We start from the raw sequence: 10,961 nt of genomic DNA, 5'->3' as shown, positions 1-10,961 counted from the left end.
ACTCTCTAAGTTGCTAACAACAACAACAACAACAACAATTAAATTTGCCCCATAATCGCCCGCAAAATTTGCTTTCAAAAATGAGTTTATTTCATCAGTTATTGCTATGCCTAGTGGTAACAGAAGTTACTCTACAACTCTACAATATTTACTTTGCCACATACAACAATTACAGATGGAAAAAAAATGATGAAAATTGACGAAAGAAAATAAATGGCGAGAAAACCTGAAAGAAACCACGAGGCTTATAAAGTCAGGCTTCCTCACTTTTAAAAAATAGCTATCTTATAAAAGCAGAACTTAGAAAAACGATAAACATATAATTGCTCAAAACTCGTCAGTTAACAAAGCTGGCAAAGTACCATGTACAAAGTTTGTACTATGTTATTTCCGCTTTGAATGTAATGGTGTTCACAAAAACTCGATCTAGTCCATGAACGATAAAACCACAGATATATATCAAAACACATACGGACGTTGGCGTCAAATGAATAGATCTTCAACACTACATTTTTTAGTTAACAAGAACATTTCTGCCCTTAATGAATCTTTCCTCATTTCCCTGATCTTAACCGGCTATTCGAGTCCCTTCAAATAACTCAACAACAATGTTTATGGTGCTCTCAACTTTATTAGCATCATTAAGTAAAGCTTACAAAGTAAAAATATTGTAACTTGTGCTTTGTTAAGCATTTAAAAGAAACAGAAGACAGATTAAGAAGGTACTTTTATTTCTTAAAATGTTGTAAATATTCAGTTTGGTAATAAAAATTAAGTTTCGAGTTTAAACTTGCTAACTAATTAAAGTTACCGCCACAAAAGAACTGAACAGCAGTAAAGTGTACGGAAACAATTCCAACAGGCTTACTTTAATTTCATCTTGGCTGTTCCCAGTTAGCTCTTTAACCACGTAGGCGGCATGGTGCATATTTCAAGATGACACGTCCATAACAGCATCGCTGAAAGCGAGGGTTGTAGCTCGTACGACCACATCTGGGCGGGCATATACGACTCCTCGGGATAACCCTTCCATAGCAGCACCTTAGAAGACGTGGGTTGTAACTCACAAGACCACATCTGGGCAGGCATGGTCGACTTCTCGGGATAACCCTTCCATAGCAGCACCTCAGAAGACGTGGGTTGTAACTCACACGACCACATCTGGGCAGGCATTTACGACGCCTCGGGATAACCTTTCCATAGCAGCACCTCAGAAGACGTGGGTTGTAACTCACACGACCACATCTGGGCAGGCATATACGACGCCTGGGGATAACCTTTCCATAGCAGCACCTTCGAAGACGTGGGTTGTAACTCACACGACCACATCTGGGCCGGCATATACGTCTCCTCGGGATGACCCTTCCATGGCAGCACCTTAGAAGACGTGGGTTGTAACTCACACGACCGCATCTGGGCAGGCATTTACGACTCCTCGGGATAACCTTTCCATAGCAGCACCTTAGAAGACGTGGGTTGTAACTCACACGACCACATCTGGGCCGGCATATACGTCTCCTCGGGATGACCCTTCCATAGCAGCACCTTAGAATACGTGGGTTGTAACTCACACGACCACATCTGCGCAGGCATGGAAGTTTCCTGGAGACAACACGTCCATAACAGCACTTTTGTATCAATGGGTTATATCTGCTTGAGCCACAGCGTGATGGAACAGCTTCTTCTGGGCTATTTTCTAGTGAATTGTCGTCGCCTTTTTGGTATGAATCTGGGAAAAAATGGTAAGAGAATTTAAGTTACTGGCTTGTAACATTTCAGTATGTTTTATCTTAAGATTTGCAAGGAACACAATAAACCGAAAACCACTGAATCCAGTTTGATGAAGGCACTTTCCACATATCTCAAGTGGTGGGCGGTGCCACTCTAATACATAGTTTTGTTGATCTGTTGTAGAATATTGAAAAACGTACTCAGGTGGCTCACAGTGGTGGATAGACCTTCCTGTTATGACCAGACAAATAAACTATTTTTACGCAAGGTTAAATGAAGCCCAATCAGTTCTGTTCATAACACACGACACTACACTATATTCTGCTTAAGTGGATTATACATTTTCCTTTCCACGATAATCATCAATAATAGCATACAACAACATGAAATATTGGCACAGTTTGATCAGTGGCAAGTATTGTAGGTCTTTCTTAAAAACATTCTGGGCAAAAAGTGTGAAGTACACTAATATTGTTCCCTAACGTTGAAAAAACTCAAGGCCAGTGTATGTCTGAAGCTTTGAGCTTCATTGAAAGGAAAGTGCTAATACCTGGGTTGTCTTCTTCAGCCGCAGCGTCGACATCCTGTTCAGGGGTTTCATCGTCTTCAGGATAATCTTGCTGTTCTTCCTCGTCTTCATCTTCTGAGCAAGAGAAAAAAAATTCTTAGATTTAATTTTATTTTTATATTTATAGTATTTCATATTAGGCTTAATTTTTTCCATTCCCTTTTTACTTTGCCAGATTTGTACATTATCCGTAATTCAGCCTATTAGCTGCTAAGGGTTGTTTTAATAAACTATTATCTTATTCTTTTTCTTCATAAAATACAGCAGAATTCAATCACCGAGGGAAACAATTGTAATAATAATAATAATAATAATAATAATAATAATAATAATAATAATAATAATAATAATAATAATATTTAAACAGGGAAGCTCTCTCACCCGTGGGTGATCTGCAGAGAGGTCCTGCACCATTGTTCGTTTTGCACAATTAATATAAATGTTCAAGTATCTATTTAATTTCAAAAAGCTTGAGTAACCTAGAAACTCTGGGAAGCAAATTGAACAACAATGAAATGGAGGTTCATTAGAGGGACTAACACCTTGGTCGTATTCTTTCGCATCGGCGTCCGTATCCAGCTGTTCAGCGGCTTTGTCATCTTCCGGATAATCTTGCTCTTCTTCTTCTTCGTCTTCATCTTCTAGATGAAAGAAATACGCAAATGTTATAACGTTCTGGTAGATAGTCACTCAGCGAAAGAACCGATTACAACACCATTACGTGGTCGCTTTCCAGCAGTTAAATATAGACATTTCATTGGTGAACTAATCTTAAAAAGCCTGAGTAGCCTAAACACTTAGTCAAGCAAATTAAACGAAGGTTCATTGAAGGTGATGATACCTTGGTCGTTTTCTTCCAAAGCGGCGTCGGTATCCGGTTCGCTGGCTTCGTCATCTTCTGGATAATCTTGCTGTTCTTCATCGTTTTCATCATCTAAATGAAAGAACGTAAGAAATATCTTATAAAGTTCTGTTTGTTTTAGTGAGCAATTAATTTTGAAAAGTCTGAGTAAGCTAAATACTCTGGCAAGCAAAATTCAACATATTATGAAATGGAGGTTTACTGAAAGTTTAATACCTTGCTCGTTGTCTTCCGCAACGTCGTCGGCATCCTGTTCACTTGGTTTGTCCTCTTCAGGGTAATCTTGCCGTTCCGCATCTTCTGTGTGAAAGAAATAGAAAATTCATTTTAAGACATTTAAAAGGACTAAACAAGGTCCAAGCAGACATCACTGATTCACTTAGGGAAACAAAAATCATCAACTGCTGTTGTTCGTTTTCCAATAGTTAACATAAATATTCAGTTACAAAAGCCCGAGTAATCTACACCCACAGGCAAGCAAATTAAAAATATAGGCCATTAACATTTTTTAACGAAATATTAGCTAATTTTAAGTCGACTCAGACTGTAGAGATATTGTTTTCAAACCGCTGTATACATCGTTTGCTTCAGGCTGCAGTATCGATCGTTCCATGTCTTAACAAATTTACAAATTTGTTCAGTAATGATTTCTTTCTCAGCTCATATTAATTCATACCTAAGTTCTCCTCATCAGAAACGTCTGTGGTATCCTCTTCAATGACATCTTGTTCATCTGCCAGGTTTCCTTCGCTTTCTGTTGCAGAAAAAAAGAAGAAGTTTAATGAAAATACTGCCTGAGACGAGAGACTTCAATTTCAAGAGTTTCGTTTGATTCAATACGGTTTTAATTAAAATTCTAGTTATTTTTTCCTCACAACCATCGATTAAGCGATGTTTTATCATTCTCTGTTGGGTATCTTTTGTAAAAAATAAGTTAATAACTCCAATCCCAAATGATGTAGTTCTTGGAGGGGGAAAGTTATTAAGATACAGGAAAAGAAAAAAGATACCACCTAAACTAAGTAAACCGAAATATACCCAACTGTCGTAGAGAAAAAACAAATCGTCTTACACAGCAAACTCGCAATTGTCTTACACGCCAAACGTGTTTTCCGTACCTTTGGTATCTTCTTGAGGAGCAGTATCGCTGAGGTCTGTTGCAGGGTTATTAGATAAATCTTCTAATTTAGCCACATTGTCGAGACTGCCCAGCTCATTTTCAGATTCTGCATTTATTATGGCAAAAACTGCGAGCAGGACAACAATTCCACGAACAACACCCACCATGCTTGCTCTGGATTTTCGAATCGAATCTCTAGAGAAAGAATATACCCTTTTATAGTGTAGTTAAACGGAAAAAAATGTCAAAATGACGCACTCTCTTTTGTTTGATTTGACAGGCAGAATTTACGATCACTAGAGAAGTTAAAAAGAGATATCCGGCTAAACAGAATTTACGCAGAGTTCTTAAGGGCGTGAGAATACAGGCAATCAACGAGTCGAGACAGTATTCAGTGATATTTGATGATTGTCTCATTTACGGAGCATAACAGGAAAAAGAAGAACGAGACAACAAATGAAAACGTTATTTTATTCCGTTAAGTTAAAAGAGCAAAAGCTCCGACTCTGCGGAGAATTATTCAGTTAGTACAGTGCGCATCTTCATTATCCCTCGGTAATATAATTTTGAAGTTCACCATTTTAAACAATGGGGCAATAAAAGCTTTGGGGGATTGGGGTCAATAGCTTGATGGAATTTTAATTATCAGTAGGAATAGCACCATGACGTTATTTCCAATGTGACAGACAATTTGCCGATTAATAACAGATTTTGACAAAATGCCTCATTATGGACCTGAATGGAAAGTCAAAAGTTTCATGGCATGTACAATACTTTGTTAATTTCTCCTGTCAGGCTTTTCAGGAAGGAAGACGGTATAAAAAAGGACGCAACTTACAATACAACACAAAATTTGCTTATTCACAATAAATCTTTATGGAAATCTGCCACAATGGACGTGGATAGCCCCAACCACTTATGCTGGAACGGAAACACATCTCAAGCTTTTCAGTTTAAGTTTGTTGTGATGTATACCTCGTTGCTTCTCAAGAGGTCCTTGTTCAAATGGGCCGGTTGAAAGAAAAAAATCACTTAAATATATCTGTGGCAGTTGAAGAATATGTTTTAGAACTTCATGAGTGTTGCTTTTCGCCCACACATAATTAATTAACACTACTGTTATACACGTCTGCGAGCAAACTCTCCAGTGGGTCAGGACCTAATAAAGAGCTTGCTCGCAGGCTAACACCTGGGAGCATCTCAGTATTTCTAAACCATTGCCGAATTAAGTTGTGGACAGCCGGTGCCTCTTCCTGACACCATCGCATTATATACTGGTAACAGTACACGCTTACTTAATTGCGATAATGCGTAATACATAATTAACTCTAACGATATAAATAAAAATTGATGGCGTTTATTTTTACAAGTGCGGAATTGCATTACGTAAGCCGCGTTGTCGTCAGGAATTTCAGCTCCGTGTAGACTTTTTACAGTTTCTTCCGAGAACAAACCAAAATGTATGACTAACAAAAAAATTGGCTCAGAATGTTACTGGACATAGTACAAAAGCTTTTTAATTTGCTGCTGAGGTAACTTCATCTAATCAAAATTCTGCGTGTTTCAGTGGAACTTGCTGAAGCGTTTCAGTTGCTTGAGTTATTCGGTTAGCAGTTTTCAATATTGTATTCATCATATCAGGTTAGACTCTTGACTTACAAAACATCGCTTACCTCTCAATGACGAAATAATCGATGAAATAATAATCCGGTTGAATTGCGTTGACAACTATCCAACTAGTACACAGAACTTAGAATTCACCATCTATAAAATGGCATGCAACTTGAAATAATTGGCCCTGACTTCTTTCAAGTTTGTCCCATGTATTTGAAAACAAACGCCAATAGCCTGTTCTTTCCGAAACAATTTGCTTAATACTTCCTTCTATGTGCAATAACAACAATTTCATGTTTGAACAAAACCTGACAACAAAAACTTATTATAGTTTATTCTTCCCCTATGAAATTATTTCATATTTTCAGCCCGGTGCTGTAAGAGCAATTGAACGTTAGAAAAAAGGTTCTTAGTAAAATATTTGAGCAATTTTAACCAATATGCAGCAAAATCTCCGTGACAGTACCCCTTTAAGCAAAATTTCTAATCAGCTCATTAACTTTGGTGACACTGAAAAAACTGTAGCCCCTTTTGTTTTCGGAGGAGCAAAAATGTCGTTTATTTAAGTGTGAAATAACTCCAACAAGCCAACAGCAGCTCGGAAATCCGGGAAATAAGATCCGTTACATTAACGTTTCTGGAATTTAAATTTTCAGCTAACGAACCCGGATGACAAAACCATGTTAAACTTCCGTAAAATTTACTTTTAAATAGGCCACATAGCGATCCGGGAATAACTTAAACATAATTTAAGTATTTAAATGTCAATTTTTCCTCTGATAAAAGCCATGTTATGCGGTAAAAACAGCATTCCAAACATCATTTTTAAGTAGTGTTTATTTCTGCCGTGGAGTTTCATCAGTGAATACGATCTTCCAAGACTGATTTTGACCAATATAGAGATTCGAAAGTTGACAATACGAAAAGCAAATAAAATCTATAAAAGCTTTGTGAACGCAGCTAATTAACTAGTAATTAAAATAACATGTTTTCAGGCTTAAAAATTGTTAGTTTTTATAACAAGCCAAAATTTTGCTTTCGTCAAGATGGAAACTGTAAGAGGTTAGGGTTAGAAATCAGGCTAACATTAATTTTCCTTGCATAAAACCCTTACAAAATAAGCTTTTTGTTGTACTTGTTATAGAGTTCATATTGTCACTGTTTTCTCCTCACCTATTCTTCTTCCAATATTGAAAAATGTTAAACTGTGGAAGTATAATCTGAAAAACTCTTAACACCACACTGACTCGAACTTTTTGTGCGAAAGAATTGACTGAAGTTCCGATTTAACTGCACTTTGATTTTGTCAAGTTCTCAAACAGAATAGCCGTTGTCACATTAATTGGACATTTCGACCGCACTGTTATCCGTAATGAACGCAGAAAATCATTTTTGTCTTTGATATAGTCACTAATCTCGGGCAATACACAAAACGTACCTATAATTTTGCACACTGATTCCTTGATTCGGTCTAAAGCTTTCCATCTCGGATGACAAATCGCTTTTTCTGTTGAAATGCTTTACGGTCAACAATAACTAACAAGATAAGCCTGGTTTCCTTGTGCCGATTCACGCATGCGGTCACGGACGATCGCAAACTGATTACAGGAATCAGAACATAGTATTTTCTATGATTGAATGCAATATATGACTACATTAAACGCCTTTAAGGCTGCCATAAGGAGAAATTAGGTTTTCTTATTTCAGATAGCGTTAGTTAGCATTGTAAGCAGTTAAAAGTGAAGTTTTTGTTTTGCTTGCAAATTAGCTATTATTTTTAGGTATAGGCCAAACCATAACCTAACCATACCATGCTGATATGATAGCAGAATTCTTTTTTACGATTGTCTGTGATCGTTTGCGTTCCCATGGAAACGAGGCCAAAGGTGCACACAACTGACTGGGACTGAGGGGACTCCATTGTCGTTGATCGCCCCAATAACACCGCTCTGAGAGATTAATTTTGAAGCCATGAACCGTAGTGCGAATGAAATTCCTGTCAGTAGCTAGCATAGTTTAATTTTCAGATAAACAGTTTTATAAGCCGTGTGGCTGAAAAAAAATTGTGCGTGATTTAAATTGCTGACTAACGGGAAGTTTCAATGTTTCCTCGGTATTTTTGTCACTATCCTCGTGTTTTGCGATATCATGTTCACACTTTACGATGGATCATTGTTCAACTTTGACAAACAATATTGCCTGACAACGCAGTCGAGGTACATAAACAAATACGGACATTTTGTTTAGTGCCGTAGAAATAGTATTACTAGTATTAAACTGAGACCTAAATAACCGAACGAACACTGACAAGAATGCGGAGAAAATCTATATAAAGCTTGTTAACGTAGCTTCTTTCGTTTTTTGCTTTCTTTTTGAAAGTTCTTTAGCTACTCGTAATTGCTTTGGATGGAAAGTGAACTTGGGTCGGGTTTTAAATTAGGAAAATAATAACTATAATCTGACTCAAAATGCATATAAAACTTACAAAACAATTCGCATGTTTCCCAAGCTAATGAGTGCAATATAAACCGTTTAAATTTGTCTCGTCGATCCGATATTAGCATGCAATGTTCTAAAACTTCTATTACAAAAAGAATAGCGACAATACAAAAGAATCTCAACACTGTTAGGGCATGCATAGAGTTAGAGCTTTTTAACTTCCGACGTAAAAATTATTTGATTAACGCCCAGTTACAATAAGACTTCACTTTTGTCAGAACTAGCTTTTATTTGCCGTTTGTACTGAAACAAACTCTAAATCTTAGACCTCCCCTCAGGATAACCAAAGCGGGAAGAATACGTAAGTTCAAGCGTTGGTTTTCCACGCGCCAGCTAGCTTTCACGCATCCTTGTATAAACGTTGTCGTAGAAAACTTTCTGTAATTGTTCACTACTATAGAGTATTTCGAGAAATGTCATAAAAAAGATGTGTCACCGTGTCCGCGAAAGAGTTACGATCCACTCAATTTACCATATAATTAATCGCTTGCAATATTCGCTTTAAAAAATTAGTTTATTTGATTAGCCATGTCTGGTGGTAACAGAAGTTACATAGACAAAGCAGAACTAAGAAAAATGTTATACATGGAATTTATGAAGCATAATCGGCAATTTAAAAGATGAATTTCGCGGAAGGGAAGCACAATATGAAGTAGTTTCGACCCGAAACACGCGCTGTGGGGAAGCTCGTATTTTTGGAAATAACTCCTTTTTCTGTTGTCAATTTTTCCTTAAAATTTTTAAACATAAAGGGGATATTAGCTAGTTAAAATAACGAGAAAAAAAAGTAGGCCACCTTGCTCGTTTAGGAGAAAATAGGGGCTTAGCTGATCAAGGAAAACAGACAATGTTTTCGATGCAATTCAATGGAATCACCTCAAGACAATCTGCTAACTTAAGCTGATTACACACGAACACAAGAAACCTTTTACTTGAATTGCTCGTATGTAGCTGAACAAACTGCCTTACGAGACATCGCGAGGCAATCAGCTGAGCTGTTTCCTAAAGTGTGCGGTTGAGTTTTCGTGAGAATTTCGCCTCGCGAGGCGAAATCTCAAATATCAAACACGGCAGATATTTTCCCTCACGGTCTCGCGAGGCGAAAACCTCACGAAAGCTGAACCGCCACTTGATGAAACAGCTGAGCTGATCGCCTCACGAGGCAATTTGTTCATTAATCTTTTCCAAGTCATGTATGCCTGTGTAAATGACTGAAAAGCTTTCTCGACAAATCGTTGGTGGCCGCAACTCAGTCTTTAATTTTGCGCCGTTAATATTTCCTTGATGTCCAACGTTTTTGCAATTTTACTTGTTAATCAGCAATGGATTTACTTGTTTTCCGTGATAAGGAAAAAAAGTGGTTCTTTCTCGTGTAAACGACTGGCAAGCGGCCTTAGCAGGTTTTCCTTGGTGCCTGCAACAAACGATCATTTTTTTTTCCTTCACAAAGTTTTCCGTGACAAGACTCCTTGTTTTTAAGATTGGTGCATAAAACTTCTTACCAAATTTTGTCGTAAGTATAAGAAAATAAATGCGTCACATCAATCTCAGCGAATTTTGAAAACATACCTCGGCGATCTCCGTGGGCCATTTTTTAATTCGTGTAAAGAAGCAATAACAACAGGTCATGTGACAAACTTTCAGAGTTGAGTTCTCTTTTGTTGCCAAGTTTAGTTGTCTTTGGATAAACTTTTTCACAGTTATGATTTTTTTTTAAGATTTTACCAAATTTGGCCCAAGCCACGTCTTAACATGCTTGAGTTCATAATTTGCATTATACACTTAATGGATGGTCCCGAAGGAAACAGTTAGTTTTGTATTTTCCCGAGAGTCCTGATGTTTCCCGAGACAAAGTCGAGTCAGGACTCGAGGGAAAACAAAACTAACTAGTTTCCGAGGGACCATACATTAAGTGCTTTGTTATATATTTTTAGACTTTACCTTCAAAAAATCCCAGCAAAACAAACAAACAAACAACTGAGAGGGCAACAACTGCGGAATTTTATCCCGGTCGGGACACATTATTATTTGGTCAGGGGCACGTGACAAAGAATCAACCAATCACAGTGCTCGTTTTGTTAAGTGAAAGTCTAGGTATATAACAATACCTTTTGTCTGATACTCGCATCCAATATTCGAAAACGTAGAAACGTGGTTATTATTTCAAGGTTTGGGGCTATTTAACTTACGGTACAAACATCATAAATTGTATAAAAACCCTGAATTGCACTGAAAATTTGCATACGTCAGTGCCAAGGACGGTGCCTAATTTTGTTGCTGCGCATACGTTCTGCGCATTTCGAGATACTCGGGTTTAATTTCCTATGGGTGGTGCCTACTAATACAGAGATATTTTGTGCCGCTTAAAACTATGCGGAGAAAGCAAAACTCAGCAAGTGCTCTTGGTATCCAAAAAACAAATTAGGGATAACCTTCCATTTTTCAGAGATAATAAAGCTTCAATGTGGAAAAAAAAAGCCATACATTGCTTTGAATTTTACTGTTTTTTAGAATAATTGTTGCTTCATTATCTCTAAAAAATGCGTGTTTACCCCTAGTTTTCTTTT

At 37.4% G+C, this 10,961-nt stretch overlaps 1 protein-coding gene across 5 annotated transcripts; it reads right to left on the bottom strand.

Moving 5' to 3' along the window:
- Positions 1-186: 186 nt before the first annotated feature.
- LOC146485916 (uncharacterized) lies at positions 187-4,460 on the bottom strand. 5 transcript variants are annotated; one of them, XM_085101987.1, is made up of 7 exons: positions 4,280-4,460; positions 3,838-3,915; positions 3,378-3,461; positions 3,141-3,233; positions 2,842-2,940; positions 2,282-2,374; positions 187-1,729 (listed from the first exon to the last, which is right to left on the bottom strand). In XM_085101987.1, the coding sequence occupies exons 1-7, from the start codon at positions 4,446-4,448 to the stop codon at positions 903-905; spliced, it is 1,443 nt and encodes a 480-aa protein (XP_084958113.1). In that variant the 5' UTR covers positions 4,449-4,460; the 3' UTR covers positions 187-902. The 5 variants fall into 5 exon arrangements, with proteins under 5 accessions (XP_084958113.1, XP_084958115.1, XP_084958130.1 ...); XM_085101989.1 differs by having other exon boundaries at positions 2,282-2,371; XM_085102004.1 differs by having other exon boundaries at positions 2,842-2,937.
- Positions 4,461-10,961: the final 6,501 nt, after the last annotated feature.

This window comes from Pavona decussata, unplaced genomic scaffold, assembly GCF_977016875.1.
Source record: "Pavona decussata unplaced genomic scaffold, jaPavDecu1.1 SCAFFOLD_23, whole genome shotgun sequence".
In the NCBI taxonomy this organism is placed as follows: Eukaryota; Metazoa; Cnidaria; class Anthozoa; order Scleractinia; family Agariciidae; genus Pavona; species Pavona decussata.
Note: the sequence above shows the minus strand (reverse complement) of the source record. Positions and strands in the feature narration are given on the sequence as shown.